This window comes from Strongylocentrotus purpuratus, unplaced genomic scaffold (assembly GCF_000002235.5).
Source record: "Strongylocentrotus purpuratus isolate Spur 01 unplaced genomic scaffold, Spur_5.0 spur5_scaffold_19, whole genome shotgun sequence".
NCBI classification, from domain to species: domain Eukaryota; kingdom Metazoa; phylum Echinodermata; class Echinoidea; order Camarodonta; family Strongylocentrotidae; genus Strongylocentrotus; species Strongylocentrotus purpuratus.
Window position 1 is genome coordinate 270,491 of NW_022145604.1, and position 17,695 is coordinate 288,185.

Consider the following 17,695-nt stretch of genomic DNA (forward strand, 5'->3'; position numbering starts at 1 on the left):
CATTCGCTATGTATATGTACTACTAAAATATGAGATGTTTCTATTTTTACTCTTAGAAAGAAAATTTCCAATCATACATTCACCCTAAATCTAATTTTTGCAAATTTGTTTTTGTATACAACCCCTGTATGAAAACAAATCTATCCCATCATCAATAACAAAGAAAATGAAAGTTTATTCAGGTTTCTATACCAAGCAAATTGGACAGGAGCTCACAATATTTGTCTGCTTCTATTAAAACCAACTTACTATCAGGGTGGCCTCCCCCTTAAAAAAAAAAGGAGAAATGACAAAAGCATGTACACCCATGTATGGTGCGTAAGAATAACTTTGTTGTCCTACTTTTTGATAATTCTTTCAATCGTATTCTGAGTATATGGTTGGTGTGGCATGACAGGACCTCTTTTGTCTGCTTTTCACATGTCCTTTCAAACTTCTGTGAATCTCATTTACAATGAGAACTGGCTTGGACCGTACAGTGTATGTAGACTCCACAATGCAGCCAGCGCAGTACAGCTTGCTTGTGTCACCTAACGGTACCCACGATGAAATTAGATTACCTACACTGTACATATTCCCACTCATTCTCATCAAGCTAGTCTGGTTTTAAGGCTGGAGACTACCCTCCCCCCCCCCCCTCCCCTCCTTTCCCCAATCACAATGAATAAATAATTTTTTGGTCCATGTCTTGCATACATGTACATTGTACAGTATGTTCGTTCACTCTGGATTCTGGATACACCGATACACCTGTACTGCACATGGAAAGTTAGCTATTAAACCATGACAGTATGCTTCTACACAACTGCTACTGGTCGAATAAATATCTTCACCTGGAAGTTATAATATATTATCCTTGTGCAAAATCAGTTTAAAACTTTCACAATAGCATGTTAAGCACTGATTCAACAAACAGCAAGATCAGTGAGCACATTTTTTCTCCTAATTGCAATGTACACTGTACATGTAATTTCTCCATGCAACTAAAATATGACCATTAAGTAAACAGGAACTCATGTTTTATATTAATGAGAGAAACATAAATCAAGCTTTATCAAAATGTTGAAACTTGAAACCAAAAGTGAATATATATCACGGTCATTGATTTGTAATCAGAGCACACTTCCTTCAACCACAAAGAGAGGGAAACTGAATAATGTATACACGTGTGCATACAGTGCATTGTGCAAACTCCATAAATCAAAGGCACAGTGAACATTGATGGCATTCATTCATACCTACATGTAGACCTCTTGATTACTTACATGTACACGTTTGTCCTAACTTCATGTACACTGTACAGGGACATGTAATGTAGGCATGACTGTATGTTTGGTGAATGTACATTGGCCCAATTCATACAAGGAAGTCTAGCAATTAAAGTGTTTTGTTACATGTATTAAAGGAAGACAATGTCCTTGAGGTTGCATACATTTAACATACATGTACAGGTGTATACACATCTACATGTAACAATAAGCCTTGAAAACTTATCCACACAATCAAAATGGACCTTCATGTATAAAATGAAGTAGCATTTACCGAGGAAAAAGAAGAAGAATTCATTTAGCTTGAGCTGGCAGCCAATGATTAGCAACACAATCTTGCACAATTCTAAATGTTTCAACATGTATAACCGGATTTATTCATTTGATCAAAAAATGATATAACCATGGCTACATTAGTATGGTTCTCTGGTATGATGGTATCACTATTCACTATCAAGAGTAGTGAATGATCTAGATCTTTCATCCTTGGATAAAATACATTGTGCACTAGATGGAAAAGGGACCTTTTATGTATGTTGGAGGGCATTTACACTTTACAGCCTTATTCTCATACCCCCTTTTCGATGACCAAGATACACACAATGCTACAGGGCAATTCCACGGTAACGGAAGGACACTCAGACAAGATTTTTGAACTTCAGGTTCATACTAAAAGAACTGTTTTATTAGTATAAGATGTGAAACAGTACAGATATAATACCTATATAAGTGCCTTTAATTCTCCCCCAAAAAATTGTCATTATAGTTAAGTAGTTTAAGAATGTGCATATTAATTATCTCGGTAACGGAAGGACATAAAAATGGACATGGTTTTTCCAGTTAATTAGTGTTTATCCAAACTTTGTGAAGTTGATGAAGCTTTCCACTTGACTGAAACACATTTTGTTCCCCATAGTTTAATACATACTAATAAAACATTTCTTTTAGTATGAACCTGAAGTTCAAAAATCTTGTCTGAGTGTCCTTCCGTTACCGTGGAATTGCCCTACATGTATGAAAAGGAAAAGTCTACACTGTACAAATGTATGTCTATTTTTGAAAGTTATATGCATATTGTCTGTTAAATTACATGAATTACCCAAATAAATTACTTGCATGTTGTACCGCATATTTGTTTTAATTTGTTGCGTTTTCTGGTGTTGTTGTTTTTTTTTAGGGGGGGGGGGGAGGGATGGACATGAAATAAAGAGAAGTAGTTGTGTGGTTCAATGTACAGTGTACTATGCTGATAAAGTAAAATAAAATATATTAATCTGAGATGAAATGAATATCCTAGGCATGATTGCTTAGTGACGCATACAAAATTCTAACAAAATTACTTCAATAAATCTATTAAAGTTGTTATCTTGTAAAAAGACACAACTCTTATAATGGACAATCAATTGAGAAATATAAATCAAATCTATCTAATAAATTGAATTATATTTAAACAATAGTTGAATTAGATTACAGTGTCTGGTGTACAGTGACAGGTACACGTACCGGTATGCATAGTGTACATATCCTGGTTGACAATTCAACGTAGGTACAGTACAAGCCATGACTCAGTCAGGGAGTGGATAATTAAACGTGAGTGTGTTTGCACAAACCAAATTAATTATCCAATGTTTACATGCAGGTCTGCTATTAAAGCTCTGCTATTAAAGCTCAGATTTGAAGTTTGAACTTTGAACATGTACAGTACATTGTACCTAATGAAAGAATGCATGTCATCCCAAACACATGAAGTATGAAAACAAACAATGTCAAAATGGGTCTATAATATGCAATCAAAATAACACAATAGTGTACACATTATTTGTACAAACACCCAAGGCTATTGATGCTCGTACTACATTGTCAACTATTAAACAATTGTTTTTCATTTTTCCATTTCTGTTTGGTGTTTTGTATGACTTGTGTGCATAACAAAGGTGATTTATTTGCTGTACATGTACATAAATGTTAACTTATGTTATCCTCAAAATGTACATTGTGTGTACTTGTATTAAATGTACATGAATTGAATACTTTTTAATTGATCAAGGAAAATATTTCAGTATTTTAAAACAAGTGAGACATTAATTTGCCCAGGCTACTTTGTTAGGTTTTTTTTCCTAAATTCCTGAGCTACACATGATTCTTAGCTCTCTGCCTTAATTTGTTTTTCTCTCACTATATTCTACACTGATGTGTACACCCTGTGTGATGACTTTTAGAGCAACACATCATATATTCTTCACATAAACTTTGTCCAACATTTTGAGGAAAGTTTGAGTTGTTTTAGGCAGCGATTTACAAAAATACCAAGAGAGGACAGGTACATGTATGCGCTCTCACATTGCCTGGCGAAAATCATCCAACGACGATGAAAACGCCATTAATTTCAACAACAACAACAACAAGCTCACCCTGAAATAGAAGACTGGGTTTGAATCTTGGGTGCTTTCTTCCTTCTTCTCCTCCGGATAACACACCGTCAACACTGTGTTCGTATCTTGTCTGTTAGATTTGGCCTGGATTAATGTTCCAAATTGGATCCTAAGAAGAGTCTGGTATCGAGTCACAGGGATCTGAGAGGACTCCATGTCCAAGTCTCCACCATCTCCCTTTACAGAGAATCTATTATGAAGCGTCCCGCATCAAACTACAACTTCACCAAACAACAAGCACACGTAGTGCTCACCGTCTACGTCTCAGAGGTAGAACACACAATAAAAGGAGTTTGCTGATCCAACCGACCCAAACTTCTCCTTTATTTTCTTTCCTTGACTCCGGTAATGAACGACCTTTGGAATGTGTGCGCCTAGATGATTGATGTAGTAAGGGGGTTTCAGGCCAACTGGTGGGAGTACGCTGATTCGGTAATGCCTAAAGCACATGTCATATCGCTAAAGGACCTGTAAACATAGTTCTCCCTCTTAGAAAACAATTGATGAAAATAGTTAGTAGCTTGAGCACCCTGTGTGCTCTCCACTCCAATCGCTTGGGACTCTTTAACTTCCTTTACAATCCACGCATGCCAGCACCGCAGGAAGTTCTTATTTTCCATTAATTTCTATTTCTTGTCTTGAAGAATTTCCGTGTAATAGAGAGCCGTGTCATGAGGAAGGAAAGTGGACTTCCTAGCGAGGTATATCCTGCCTCTATCATCAATAACATCTCTTTTTCAAATGGCTCGACCCTCCTGATTAAGCCCAATCTTTAAATATTCAAGCTACTTTTCTGTGATTGAAGTAAGCCTTATTATGGTTTAGTTGCTTTGTTGTTAGTTTGAATAGATTTTTTCTATCAATCATAAGAAGATTTGAAAACCTGTAACTAATGCCCTGTGAATAACCCCTCAGAACAGGGTCAGTCTAGATGCTCACAATATCTACAATGTGTCACAAAACAAGGACTTGTTAACCGAGACAGACAGGATGCTGGTATACAATGTACATGTACATAAAAGCACAAGCAATTTGCAAACTTTTTGTTTAAACCAAAATAAATCAATGATTCAGATTTATTATTTTAAAGCTCCAAATAGTCATCAATTATGATTACTTGTACAAAATGGAACTGATATTTATGAGCTCGACATACTATATGAAGACTTAATACTTTAAATGTACCTCTACATGTACATGTAATGTACAGGAATTTCAGCTGAGGGTCTGTATTACGTACGATGTACATGTTCATATTTATAGACTACATGTTACTCACATTGAGTGATTGACCACACCGCTCTATTGGATCATGGACCTACATGAACTACAAAGAAGATACAGGCTTGACATTCAGACAGGATTGCAGAATAAAACCACAGTAGTCTATTAGTAGATACATGGCTGGACCACTGTCAGTCACTGCATATGGCACAGTGTCTGAACTGCATAGACTACATTAAAAACGCTTTACTTCAGACAAAGTGAAAATCTTGTATGCATCAAATTATAGAGTCTGTATGAGCAGACTACAGATTGTCTCGACTGCATCATTCATGTGCAGTATTAGTAAGCATGTGGAAATAATCTATTATTCAGACAGAATGTGTTTAAAATCATTTTCCTCTTGAAAAGATAAACAGCAGTGTTTAAGATGGTCATGATAGCCCAGATTGCAGAATCTCAATTATTTCTCTCACAGGGTACTGTTCATGATTTTGTCCATCTAAAGGTGTTTTTTTTTAAATAAACAATAAGTCTTAAAAGTTAAAACCATACATGTACATGTATGTTCATTCAAATTTGGCCTATTCTTCTAAAACAGGTTAAGTCCACATACCTACATGTGTGTACAGTGTCCATTAATACAGGTTGTTTATTTGCAGTTTAAAAACGAATGTGTTGGCGCCCTTGTGGTTCCAAACAGACAATACACTATAGCCAGGCCTACATTTGTACATGTACGTACATGTGTATACAGGACACGTTTTTAGGTTTTTATGATTTATAAAGGTGATGGACACTAAAATCAGGAATTTTTACGGGGCATACTATATTAATGAAGAATTGTTTTGGTGTCATTAATCACAACGGATAATAAACAGAGCGAGACAATGGTCACACCCTACTGATATGTATGAATGAAAAGCCCTCAGGCCTTCACCTATAATGGGTTGAAATAAAGGTTAATGTCTCGTCGTATCTTAGCAATTCACTGGTCTATGACCAGGTTACCCTTCCATATAATCCACTGTCACAAATACCTCATTTAGAAAAAAAATTGCAATGTTTTGCGCTCCCGTTTACTCTTGTGCGGAAACATCACCGACTGAAAAGGTTATCCTGCACATGTAGTTTAGCACCTTGGGCACCTGGACAGGGGATAAGCATGCTTTTTGAAACTTACATGTAAAAGTTTGCTTTAAACTGCAAGCAATCTTATGTTAAATGTAATATCTATTATGCCTTTAATACAGACACAATAGGCCATTTTCGTAATGTAACTAAATTTAATGCACAAGTCTTTGTGCTCAATACAAATCATTTCACTCACCTGGTAAGAACAGTTGTATTTCAATAGTCAGAATGCAACTGCATGTATTAAGTGTTGCTAGGTAGGTCAAGCCATAATGTTTGTCCAACCTGGCAACAACTAATGTATGCAGTTCGGATTCTGTCTATTGAAATACTATTATTCTTATCATAATTTGTATTGAGGCACTTCACAAAGACTTATGCATTTAATTTGGTTACATTACGAAAATGGCCTATTAACTTCAAGGTTTTGAATGCTTGCAGTAATTTGCAATAATGTACAATGACTGCTTGCAGTTTAAAACCTCAAACAGTTTGGTGTTTTGTGAATCCATGTCATTGTAATTCGTTTGCTGACGTGCGGACGTACGCGCACGCGCGCGATTTTTTACCTGAAACTAATGGGACTGATATTGACCTTAATCATGATAGATATGAAGAATAAATACCTTTTGGTTATGAAGATATGATCATGGGTTGATTTTCTGAAAATTTCACAAAATGGCGCCTAGATGACATCATTAGTCAAGGTCAAGGTTGAAAACCTTACCGTGTTTTGTCCATACATGTATGCCTATTCATACGTGTGCCAAATTTCAAGGTATTTGATTGAACCATTTCAAAGTTATCTTGTTAACAAAAAAGTGGGTAGAATTAAGAAAAATAAATAATAAATAATAAATAAAGGCGATTTTAACAAAATTATAAGGTGTTCTGTATTAGATACAGCCCACCTGATAATAATTAAACATTTTTATATGGCACATAACACATAGGCAAAATTGCATGTCTCTATGCACTTTAAGAAAAGAAAAAAACAATGCACTGAGTTCATGATTCTGATTATTTATGAAGTGGTGAAGAGATATGTCTTCAGAGAATTGATAAAGGTTTTATAGGATCCTGTGCTTTTCAGATGTTCAGGCAACTTGTTCCACAAAAAAGCGGCTACATATGAAAAGGACCTTTCCCTGTATGATTTTGTCATTTTTTGTGGAACACAAAGCAGGGACTTGGAACTGGATGATAAATGATGGTATTATGGTACTATGGTATATTCACAGATGTAGCTGAGATGTTTACTTGAAATGTTACACCCCTTCCTTTTCCTGCTATTACAGGATAGCACAACCTCCTATAGTATTTGATAGGTCATGGAAAATCACAAGGTACAATAACATGCTTACCTGGAATCCAGGGGTGTTTTTAATGAAATATCATTTCATCTCTTATTTCAGGGACATACACCTTCCAATTGGTCTTCGCAACAAATACATAATCCATTATGACGCATCATACAACTTGTGAATCTGCACAGGCAACCAAAATAAAGCCAACTTTAAATACACATTGTTGGCCTACACTGTAATGTATTGCAGTGTTGGTGTCACCTATAGGTTTCCTATAATTTTGATGTTTGCTTTTCTATTGTACAAAACCTGTAATTCGGCTTTCGAGCCATGATTGATTTTTATTTCAATAAACCATTACTACTACAGTACTACTACTTCATGTACCTACCAAATACACACAAACAAGTTCACCATACAGTACATACACAGTTCATGTACATTGTACATGTAGGGCCTTCAAGTTCATAGTGTATGAAAGTCTTGGAAGTGTGACTTGACAACTACGGTAGACTAAAATGTGCTCTTCCAAATCCAATCCAATACAGGAAGCCCCTTCAAATCTTAAATTCAGATCTAGTCAGCACTGACAGCAGATGAGTTAATCCTATTTAATCCCGCTTAATCCCAGATTAGACATTGCTTAAAAATGATGTGGGCCAGCTTCAAGATTAAAAGTTCACTGACCTACATTGTAAAGGATAGGAAATGAAACAGTCCTGTACAAACATTTGAAAACATATGAGGCACAATACAAGAAACTGCATGTACGGAAACTGTATATTACCACTAGATACAATGTAAGGCCTAAAAAAAAAGATGTTGTATTGCCCTTATACATGTAGGTGTCAAAACATGGGTCGGTTGGTAGGTCAGAATTTTGTTTTCTTTTTCTGACTCTTTGGGCTGGTATTTCTCAGTTTTGAATGCTACATTTTTTTCCTAAAAAACAGTTAAATAAAAAAAAAAATTAAAAGCCGACCGTAGATTTCAAGATTTTGGGGGCGGTTTGCAAAGGGTCATATAACATCTTTCTTTTTTTACGCCTAATGGATTCAAAATTTAAAAACAGGAGAAAGATCATGAAGTTGTACAGTACACAATGTACAAGGAGGTTCAATAACCCTTCTTTATTTACTTTTCATTATAGAATATTTAAGATTAAATCAAAGAATTTAATTCAGGCTAATAATCATTGTATTTGGCAAGATTTCTAGAATATGATGATTAGACTTACCTCAGGTGAAGATCCTTGTCCTACGTTGTACGTCGCCATACCCCCAGTACACGATGGCCAACCACAGCTATAAATCCAATGTTAGAGGGTCCAGTGTATATCTGAACCTGTCTGATAAAATAATGTTTCAGGGCACGGCAGCCCTTTAGTGTTTCAACACTGGCAAAACACCATCGTTAGATGAGAATCCAAATTATCAGAGGCGATACAAAAATGTTAATGAGTTCATGGTTGATTCACCCCCACACATATCATCCAGTGTGGCATTGGGTGCATTCCTATTCCGCTTTGACTGCCTTGATAATCCTTCTGACTCTCTGACTGTGTGATTCAATGGAGCAGGACTCCCAATGTCATGATGGTAGGATCGGTCGGTTGAGAGGATAGGATGCCGGCCCACTCTGCCTTGATCACTCAGCTCTGCATTCTTGGTACACAGAGTGAATGGATGATGCCCCTCATGCATGCAGCCAGCAGCCAGTAGCAGGCACGGTGTACTCACTCACTAATTACTATCCATAAACTGATGCCGGTCTTGTAGAGGGCCACTGAGCTGAGGAAGTCTATCTTGTCCTGTTTATCATAAGCAAGAGAGGAAAGCAAAACAGGAATCAGATCACTTGCAGTTTATGAACAAAATTTAAAGTGCAAGTGAGAGGGCAAGGCAATATATAGGTCAGTGTTCAAATATGATTTACATGTACATGTAGGAATCAACTGAGATGATGTCCAGAGCCAGAGCCAGAGGTAGTCACCACATGCATCCTTTAGTTTCACTTTCAAAATAAGTCTGCATGTCTGGAGGTTTTTAGTTATCTTCATTTCTTAGCAGCACAAGTTTAATATTCACTTGTTATTCAGTTTCAATGTTTTTATCTTCTGCATAATTTATTAAATGGCCTTGTCTGCACTCCCTACACCAACAATTTTTAAAGGAGCTGTAGCATGGGAAATACTGGTTGACGCCATCTACGTCTTCTTTTGGATAACTGCACGTAAACAAATGGACTTGATTAACCGGGTCCGCGTGCGCTAGCATTCACAAAAAATTCTCCTAACGTTTCGGTTTTGCGTATGTTGCACACACGTGAATACGTACATGTAGGCCTACGGCGTTCGTGTCGTCCGTAGTTGTATTATACCCGATTGGCCCCGGGTCAGGCCACAGGAAAGACACGTAGTTACGCCATGCTACAGCCCCTTTAACAGTGTCAATAAATAGATCATGATGAAGGCGTCAGTTTTCAAGTTTACTTTCACATGCTTTAAACTAATAGCATTTCCACACAAAGGAAGTTATTATAAACAAACATTGATAAGCGTATCAAAGGGCGTATATTTAAGATGCCTGTATGGTGATCTCAGGGCCTACACATGGTAGGAAGTAGTGCTGTAACATCACAGATATTTCCAACTCCCTTTAAACGCTAGTCAAAATTGGACAGTTTTTGGTTACCAGGTAAACAAATTTTTTTTATTTTTTTTTTCATAACTTTTTTATATGTGTTTTTATTGGAAAATTATAAGAAATCACAATATTTACAAATAATTTTCATTATTAGAAACAAAATCACTGAAAAAATGGAGACTTTACTGTCAGGCATGCATTGGAACAATGACTGGGTTTCACTTTGTTCATGAAGCTAATGAATCTAGTAGTACAGTTGTGTATTCATGTTCATAGCTATTTAGATGGCATCAGTGAAGTATTGTGCATGTACCGGTACTTCAAGGCTGGGAACTTAGTTTTACGAGTCAACTTCTCAATCTGCATTCTGCAATCTTGAAATTGATTGTTATCATGTACATTACCATGCTCTGCAATTCAACATTCAACAGTCGGGGCTGACTTATGATGACTATAATGTCGGCAAAATTTGATTTATTAGCTTCATATTATAAAACAAAGTGAAACCCAGTCATCATTTCCGTTTTTGTTCAGTGATTTTGTTTCTCATTTGTATTGCTTTCTTTTGATTTTCCAATAAAAACACAAATTTAAAAAAATGTGTGTTAACAAAACCGTCAAATTGAAAACGGATAGTGCCATGGACGGTCGGATACCGGACGGTCAAACGTTTGACCACATCACTAATTTGTAGTTGAGATTGCTAAAAACTAAAAAATCTCCCTGGTGCACTAAGTAAGTCTAGCTAGCAGACATTGTGAGGCATTTGTAGTTGAGACTGCTATTAACCTTAAAGGGATAGTTGAGTTCTGTTGCAGAGGGCGCTACACAAAATAATTTTGTTGTGAGATAATGAAAAAGTGAGTGTCAAATTTGAAAGAACATATTTAAATGACAAATTCATCTTTGTTTGATCAAAATCGGTTCAGAGACGGCTGAAATATAACAATTTCTAATACTTGTATACCACCACAAATATTAGATATTTTGACAAATTTGAAAAACCGTTGAAAAAAAAGAAATAACGCCTTTTACGTCGTCTTTCAGCCAATGCCGATGTTGGATTTTTTGATGGATATTTCGTGTTGCTTATAATTTTCCCACAATAATATTAGCCGGCTCATGTATTGATGGTTACCATGTTTTTTTTTAAAGTGAAGCTGAATTGGTATGATTGTTTTGGCTAAATTTCACACATTTTGGGGTCTAAAATTACCTTCATAGCAATTTTAGGTTCTAAAAGGGCACTATAAATGTCATAGATAAGAATAAGAGCAATAACCACGCACTTTGAAGGCATTTGCAGTCTGAAAACAGAACTCAACTATCCCTTTAAAGGGATCCGGTTACTTTGTCTCAGATTCTGAAACAAAATCCTACATGTAGATTTAGCTCATGCTGCAATGATAATTACAAACCTTCAGGTCAGTCAGGAACCACATGACTTTTACAAGCCGATCGCCTGTCTGATTATCAAGATATTTATGATTGGAAATCAAAACCAAATTTTGTGTTTACCTAATGGTTTTCATAACACTGCAGTCTATTGGGGAAAACAAGTATGGTAAAACCGGTTACTCAGAGGTTTTTTATTCTTTTGAGGCACTTATTGATCATTCTGAAGCGCAATTTTTTTAGGGCTTCAATATTACACCATATCAAAGACACTAATAACACGTACATGTACATGTAGGGCCATGCATCTCAGATTTAACATTGTTAAAACGATGCCTTTAAGATTTCCCTGTTGCACTTGTCCAGAATAATAGAGCCTTCCGCTCAGGGATCGGGCGAGATTTCCTCTTCCTGCCAAAAGGCTTTAACAGCATTTCGGCCACAGTAAGAAGCCAAGCCATGTGTAGACACACCCCTCCATGCCATGCCAGGCTAGGCCAGGGTGGGCTAGGCTAGGATGGCTAGGCCAGGCCAGGCCAGGCCAGACTAGATGAGTCTCAAACCTCCTCCTAAGGCATAACAATCACATGGGGATTTGGGGGAAGAGAGAATATATAATATATCCACATTGCTGAGCAAAAGGGGAAATAAACATAAGGCCCTTCACTACGCTCGCTCCTCAATGATTAATCAGTAAATTTGAGGGAGTACACATCATAATACATGTACAGTGTATGTTTATTTTTATTACATCTAGCTATAAAGCAAATTATATTATCTTGTATTCAACAATGATATCAGTATTAGGAACTGTTGTGGAAACTAATTCAAAGCTGTGAATGAGAATCAGAACAATATTTTTGGATGAGGCAAATATTAAGAGCAAATATATCGAAAGTGGAATAGGGTATAAACAGAAATATGGTCCCTCATTTCCTACAGTATATTAATTATAACTAAATTATAGAACTATTTGCCCAAATTTGCAAACTGTTCAGTAAACATGTATCAAAAGAAAATTAAGAACAGTCATTGCTACCAAAAACATCAACAACAACAAATACAATTCTGATGTACTGTACATGTACATGTAAATCCATGACAGGATTAGTTATCACCGGTATGTATCATATTTTATATTTTGTTTAAAAGATAATGTTTACATGTATACCGGTAATGTACATCGTACAGGAATGGAGTTTAACCTACACTGTACAATATTTGCCCTCTAAAATAACAAAATAATTCTTCAAGACCATATTCATTTGTGGGCGGGGTAACACATTTTGCTTTTACTATATGTATAAAATTCATTACCATAACTGAATTTGATTACGTTAGTCACTTTATAATCACTTTCTAAATCAATGCCCCTGAGAGTCCAAGATGACAAAGTCAATTTACCGGTAAAAGAAAGATGGGTACACAGGTTTTGAACCCAATGTATTATGGTGTATGATATTCTTCATCTGATTTGTTTGGGGTAAGCATAGTAGCATACCCTGTTTATTACCAACCTGCTTTATAATATTCATGTAGAGTAAGTACACCCTTCATATTCTATGTATATCACTGTACTATTAAAAAAAATGAATGGAGCAAATGAGTCTATGAATGGCAAACCTGGTTTCCTGGTTGGGTTTCCTACCAAGAATAATCAGGGAGAAAGGAGGGTCAAATAGATTTCCTGAATTGCATTGGGCTGGCTGGCTCTCTGCCAATCTTGAAATTCAATTCAAAGGCTCATCCTAACATTGTAAGGGGGCTGAAAGCAATTCAGCTCTGAAGGGTTCAGAAATTGCATTTTGTACTGAAGAATCTCAATTCTATTATTTCCATAAATACATAGTAGCTCCCTTGAATTATCTAATTCCTTTTTTTTTTCCCACTGCATGTACATGTATGGTCTTCTTTTCTCTGACAAAAGTGACAATAGTCTATTCAACCAGTAATAATCCATACGTTATGTATGTAATAAGAGTTACGATACTACAGGTACATGTACAGTACATGTATCTATGACTACATGTACATATGTACATGTAATGTATGTGATTATTATGAGACCAGAATAGTCCATGTACCATTTTGGTATGGGTTGTGACTTGCCGCATCCAAGCCAAAGCAGTGATCTGGTTCTGGCCTAGTCCACCACCTCCAGTCAAAACTCTTCTTCGGAGTATTTAGGAGGAAAAGAATCCAAGATCCAAGATCCAATGGCAATACTTGCGTATTGCATCTTGATGAGCCCCTTTTAGTTAAAATCTAGACTCTAGATTAGTTACATAAAGCCTAGTTAGAACCGTCCTACTACGGTAGTGTACACCATTGGAAGATGGTGCAGGTGCAACCGTGATTCATACGGCATGCAAAAGTCAGCACGCACAAGCCCAACGAAACTATATGTGCAACTCAAAATACCGCTATACCATTAGAACGGGCCAGAAGCCTGTATCAGGCGCACTGTGAAAATAAAGAGAGAAAGACGATTTGGGAGGTCACCTGACAAATTGTCATTGGATATATCGTCCTTGTTTTCACGAAGTGACGGTAGTGAGGAAAATCGTAACGCAAAGTGAATGCAATTTTTTTTCACTACCGTCACTTCGTGAAAACAGCGACGATATGTGTCACCTCACTTTTTCTTTGCCTGCATTCATATCGTACATGTAGCTTGCGATTAACCCCCCAAAAAGGCCACCAAATCTCAAATTTGGGGGACATTTTTGCTGACCGTTTCATATTAAAACAGGCTTTCAGATTTGTATGCAGGCAGCAGAATCACATTTTGATTTATTTTTTTTCTGTGAGTTCTGTTGTAGTCAGTGACTATGTCTGTGTGTGTAATGAATTGATTTGAGTGGTTTAGATCATAGATGTCTTGGCAGTGTAATTTAAAATATGTCAATCTGTGTACGAATCACGATAATGTAAGAATCATGGCGGTTACCAACGTCAGGGCACTTTACTGAATTGACTCTATAGCGCGAACACAAATCAACATGCTTGAGGTTGATGAATTGAAACATTTAGTGTTGTTCTTTTACTGTATACTTTTTGGTAGCAGGCATTTTTTCACAAATCTAATTCTATACCATGCTAAATTCACAAAGATTTTATCAGTAGGGGCGCTGGTCCGTGAATAAGGATACCCTCATAACGTAGACAAATTGCGTCCTAAAAAATAAGGATTATCCACATTTTTGCAGATGATCCGCGCGTTGGTGATGCGAAAAACGGATTCCGCGATGATGCTCCATGATGCATTTCTCATTGACATAACACAGAGACTTTCATGTTATGAACGATAGATCCTCAGGAAGACGGATAACTCTTAAAAGTAGACGGTGAACTGGGGGTAATTATTACGCGGAATCCGTTTTTCGCATTGCGCGCGATTTGTGAACTATACACCTGCAGAGCGCCAAAGAAATAAAAATGTTTCGCGGACGATCATTATTTTCTATGACGCGATATGTCCACATTTACGAGGATATCCTTGTTTAAGCAGATGATCCCATTCTTGGACCAGCGCCACTACTGTTCATGCACGCAAAGGTTTCTGGCACTCTACCATTTTAGTTTTACAGTCAGTACATGCACAGCTTCACTTCAGCCTGGAAAGGTTTAGACCGAATTTTCCGTCTCTTTCGTTGGTTAAGCCTCTTATTTGGGTAGGGTCGGCTCTCTCTTTAGAGACGGAAGCCAACTATACGCATTCCCTTGCTAACACCAAGGCCATTTATGGCCATATTTTTATGCCCCGAAAATCCCCCCAAATGTCATTTTACCTCGTGCATGTTATATTGTAAATTAGGCCTAGGCTATAATAAATCGGTTCTACTTACCAACTTGACTGAAATAATCCGTTTAATGGTCCCTTTTTAGGAAATTATGGGTCAAAATTGAAATCCACGTTGAAAATCTTGCAAGACGTATTTTAACTCTCGCTGCGCATGACTTCATCTAAATCTCATCTCGTCTAGTCTACGCCGAAAGCAAAATGATTATGAAGGAAAAACTGTGCGCGAGCTACACGTTCGTAATGGCGTTATCACAGTTTTTCTTTATAATCATTTTGCCTTCGGTGTAGACTAGACGAGATGAGATTTAGATGACATCATGCGCAGGGAGAGTTAAAATATGTCGTGCAAGATTTTCAAAAATAAAAATATGGCCATAAATGGCCCTGGTGTTAGCAAGGGAATGCGTATCGTCGGCTTCCGTCTCTAAAGAGAGAGCCGACCTTACCCAAATAAGAGACTTTACGAACGAAAGAGATGGAAAATTCGGTCTAGGAAAGGTTGTGTGATCATTCAAGCACCACTCAATGAAACAAACGGAAGTTTCAACAGGACCACCTCACACTTCCGTATACTGATGCGGATTCATATTCAGTTTCTGATTTTCTCTGGCCGCGCCCACGCCGCGCCCATACATGTACATAATTCATGAGAAGTCAGATCAGATGAAATAGAGTCTAGGCGGGGCTTAGGGCCTAACGTTAGGGCTAGGCCTACCTGGAGCTGGATTGAAATTAGATCAGTTTACGATGATGATACTGATAGTGATGATTATAACGACGATAATGATGGTGATGAAGGTGATGATGATGAATTGATGGTAATGATGATAATGGTAATGATAATGGTGATGAAGATGATGATAATGATTGCATTTGCAGCTGCAGTGCTAGACCGAAAGCTTCAGTCTCTATAATCGTCGGTTGTTCCACTGAGACTACGTCTGGCTCCACTAGACCTCCGGTTATAGAGACTGAACGACTGCCTATGCCAGCCTGTGTTGAACTTATTCCGCTAGATTTTAGCCGCTAGGCCCCTCCCACAAACTTGCCACGGCCGTATTGTTATGCCCCCAAAATCCCCCAAAATGTCATTTTACCTCGTCCATATCCAATTTTAAATTAGGCCTAGGCTATAATACATCGGTTCCACTTACTAATTTGATGTAAATAATCCGTTTAATGGTCCCTTTTAAGGAAATTATGGGTCAAAATCGACATCCATGTTGAAAATCTTGCAAGCCGTCCGTTAAACTCTCGCTGCCGTCAATCTCATCCCTTCTAGTCTACGCCGAAGGCAAAATGATAATGAAGGAAAAACTGTGCGCCATCTACACGTTCGTAATGGCGTTATCACAGTTTTTTCCTTCATAATCATTTTGCCTTCGGCGTAGACTAGAAGGGATGATATTGACGGCAACGAGAGTTTAACAGGTAGCATATATTGGCACCAAGATTAACGGCGATATGAATATTCATTATTCCCTACGTCACAGACGTGCGGCGTGCGTACTCTGTCTATGGATCTGTCTTATACACAGGTACATGTACTGTACTAGTACAAGAGTACGTTCGCAAGCATTGCTCCGGAATGAAGAGAATCATTATAAAGGACGAATTACTCCGTGAAGCCAAGTACAAGCAGGGAATTGAAATAGCAAACGTTCCTCGGAGCGGCTATACAATCCCTAATCTAGCTAGTTTTGTAATGACAGTTTATAGGAAAATGGACATTTAGTAGGCCTACTGTTTAGTTGTTCAATAAAATCACTCAGTTTGATTTGATTCGAGATATATCTCATTAATAAAACAGTATAAAGGCTCTATGAGTCTCGGACGAAGCATCGCCACTAATCTTGGTGCCAACACCGTTAATCTATGCTCCAAATTTAGTAATACATTTTGTGTGCCCTATAATGACCCGGGGTTGGATTATTTAGGAGAATAGAAGATTGATATTGTTAAGTTGTTTCATAACATCTCTCAGTTTGATTTGATTCGAGATATATTTCATTAATAAAACAGTATAAAGGCTCTATGAGTCTCCAAGAACGATCGCCACTAATCTTGGTGCCAACACCGTTAAACTATGCTCCAAATTTAGTAATACATGTTGTGTGCCCTATAAAGACCCTGGGTTGGATTATTTAGGAGAATGGAAGATTGATATTGTTAAGATGTTTCATAACATCACTCAGTTTGATTTGATTCGAGATCTATCTCATTAATAAAACAGTATAAAGGCTCTATGAGTCTCCAAGAACGATCGCCACTAATCTTGGTGCCAACACCGTTAAACTATGCTCCAAATTTAGTACTACCTTTTTTGTGCCCTATATGCTAAAGACCCATGCAGGGTTGGATTCTTTAGGAGAATGGAAGATTGATATTGTTGTTTCATAACATCATTCAGTTTGATTTGATTCGAGATATATCTCATTAATAAAACAGTATAAAGGCTCTATGAGTCTCACACGAACGATCGCCA

At 37.2% G+C, this 17,695-nt stretch overlaps 1 protein-coding gene across 5 annotated transcripts in view; it reads right to left on the reverse strand.

Moving 5' to 3' along the window:
• LOC593167 (rho GTPase-activating protein 21) overlaps positions 1–17,695 on the reverse strand; it is a 91,499-nt gene that overhangs the window by 60,140 nt on the left and 13,664 nt on the right. For 3 of the 5 annotated variants that reach the window (XM_792658.5, XM_011677931.2, XM_011677930.2), the window contains exon 1: positions 3,680–4,274. In XM_792658.5, coding sequence (XP_797751.4) covers positions 3,680–3,856 — 177 coding nt within the window. In that variant the 5' untranslated portion in view covers positions 3,857–4,274. Of the gene's footprint in view, positions 1–3,679; positions 4,275–8,602; positions 9,176–17,695 lie in introns of those variants that run through there. The other 2 variants (XM_030989981.1, XM_011677934.2) reach the window with 2 other exon arrangements.